This window comes from Monopterus albus, unplaced genomic scaffold (assembly GCF_001952655.1).
Source record: "Monopterus albus unplaced genomic scaffold, M_albus_1.0 scaffold3608.1, whole genome shotgun sequence".
Taxonomy (NCBI): Eukaryota; Metazoa; Chordata; class Actinopteri; order Synbranchiformes; family Synbranchidae; genus Monopterus; species Monopterus albus.
The window spans coordinates 1-1,087 of NW_018131477.1; the positions used below are offsets into that span (position 1 = coordinate 1).

Consider the following 1,087-nt stretch of genomic DNA (forward strand, 5'->3'; position numbering starts at 1 on the left):
AAAAATAATTTCTCAGCATGTACACAATAATACATGTGTGAAAAACACCATTGTAAAGCTACTGTCAGTGGGTCGGTCACTGTGTGGACAAACACTGGTTCTATGTGTATATGCTGTCTTATCTACTGTATATGAGCTTCCTAAAACATTAACAGAGACATCTTTTCTTAGTCTGCTTATAGTTACTGACACAAATGCACCACAGACCTTCAGGCAGAGTCCTTCCATCAAAAAACGTGATGGGTTTGGTGGTTCTTCTGAATATTCCTGGTACAGGGGGGTAGAGGCGGAGGGATTCCTTTATGCACATTGTAGTGTATGGAATTTTACTAAGATCCTCCCTAAAAATAACACAGATGCACAGTGTAAGTGATCAATAACAATAAAGTGAAAGCCTAAATGCCACTCAAAACAGCTGTTGCCACAACATGTTGTCATCATGGAAACCTTTTCAATGTGTAAACCTACCACTCCATGGTGTCCTTGCCACCCAGGGCCTCAATGATCTCATCCCTGCAAAGCTTCTGGTGTTCTGGGTGGCAGGCCAGACAGTAGAGGGTGAAAGAGATGCCACTGGCTGTGGTGTCATGGCCCTCAAACATGAAGGTGTCCACCTCTGCTCGTATGTCTTCATCTGACAGACCCTGCTGCTCCTCATCCTGAAGGCGACATAAAAGACGAAAATACAAAAATGAACATGCTGTTACTTCAGCTCCCATTAATAATACAACAAATAGTAACTATTTCTATCAGGTGTACTATCTACTCTATTTGTAGAGCACTTTTAAAAACATGTACTGTACTTTACAACACATTGTACAACATGAACAGCATACCATAATAAAAATACATCATACATCTTAATAAGAGCTCATAAAATATCTGTTGGCAATTATGACAGTCAGGCTGGTGTTGCACAGTGGGAGTAGACAGGCATAACACATGCCTATCTACTCCCACTCCAGAACAAAGACAGAGTTAGCCACAAGGAAACTGGGCTTTCCAAATTGTGAGAAAACTGGTAAAAACTGGAAATAAGGGCAGCTGACAAGCCAAGTTCACCGTGTGTATTTGGAAGGAGGAGACA

At 41.4% G+C, this 1,087-nt stretch overlaps 1 protein-coding gene across 1 annotated transcript; it reads right to left on the minus strand.

Annotated features, from left to right (window-relative positions):
- Window positions 1-207: 207 nt before the first annotated feature.
- On the minus strand, window positions 208-734 carry LOC109954135 (cytochrome P450 4B1-like; the record flags this gene model as incomplete). The annotated part of the gene is made up of 2 exons (XM_020589538.1): window positions 469-734; window positions 208-341 (listed from the first exon to the last, which is right to left on the minus strand). Coding segments are annotated over exons 1-2 (385 nt in total), but the record flags the coding sequence as incomplete, so codon positions are not given.
- Between the last annotated feature and the right edge of the window lie 353 nt (window positions 735-1,087).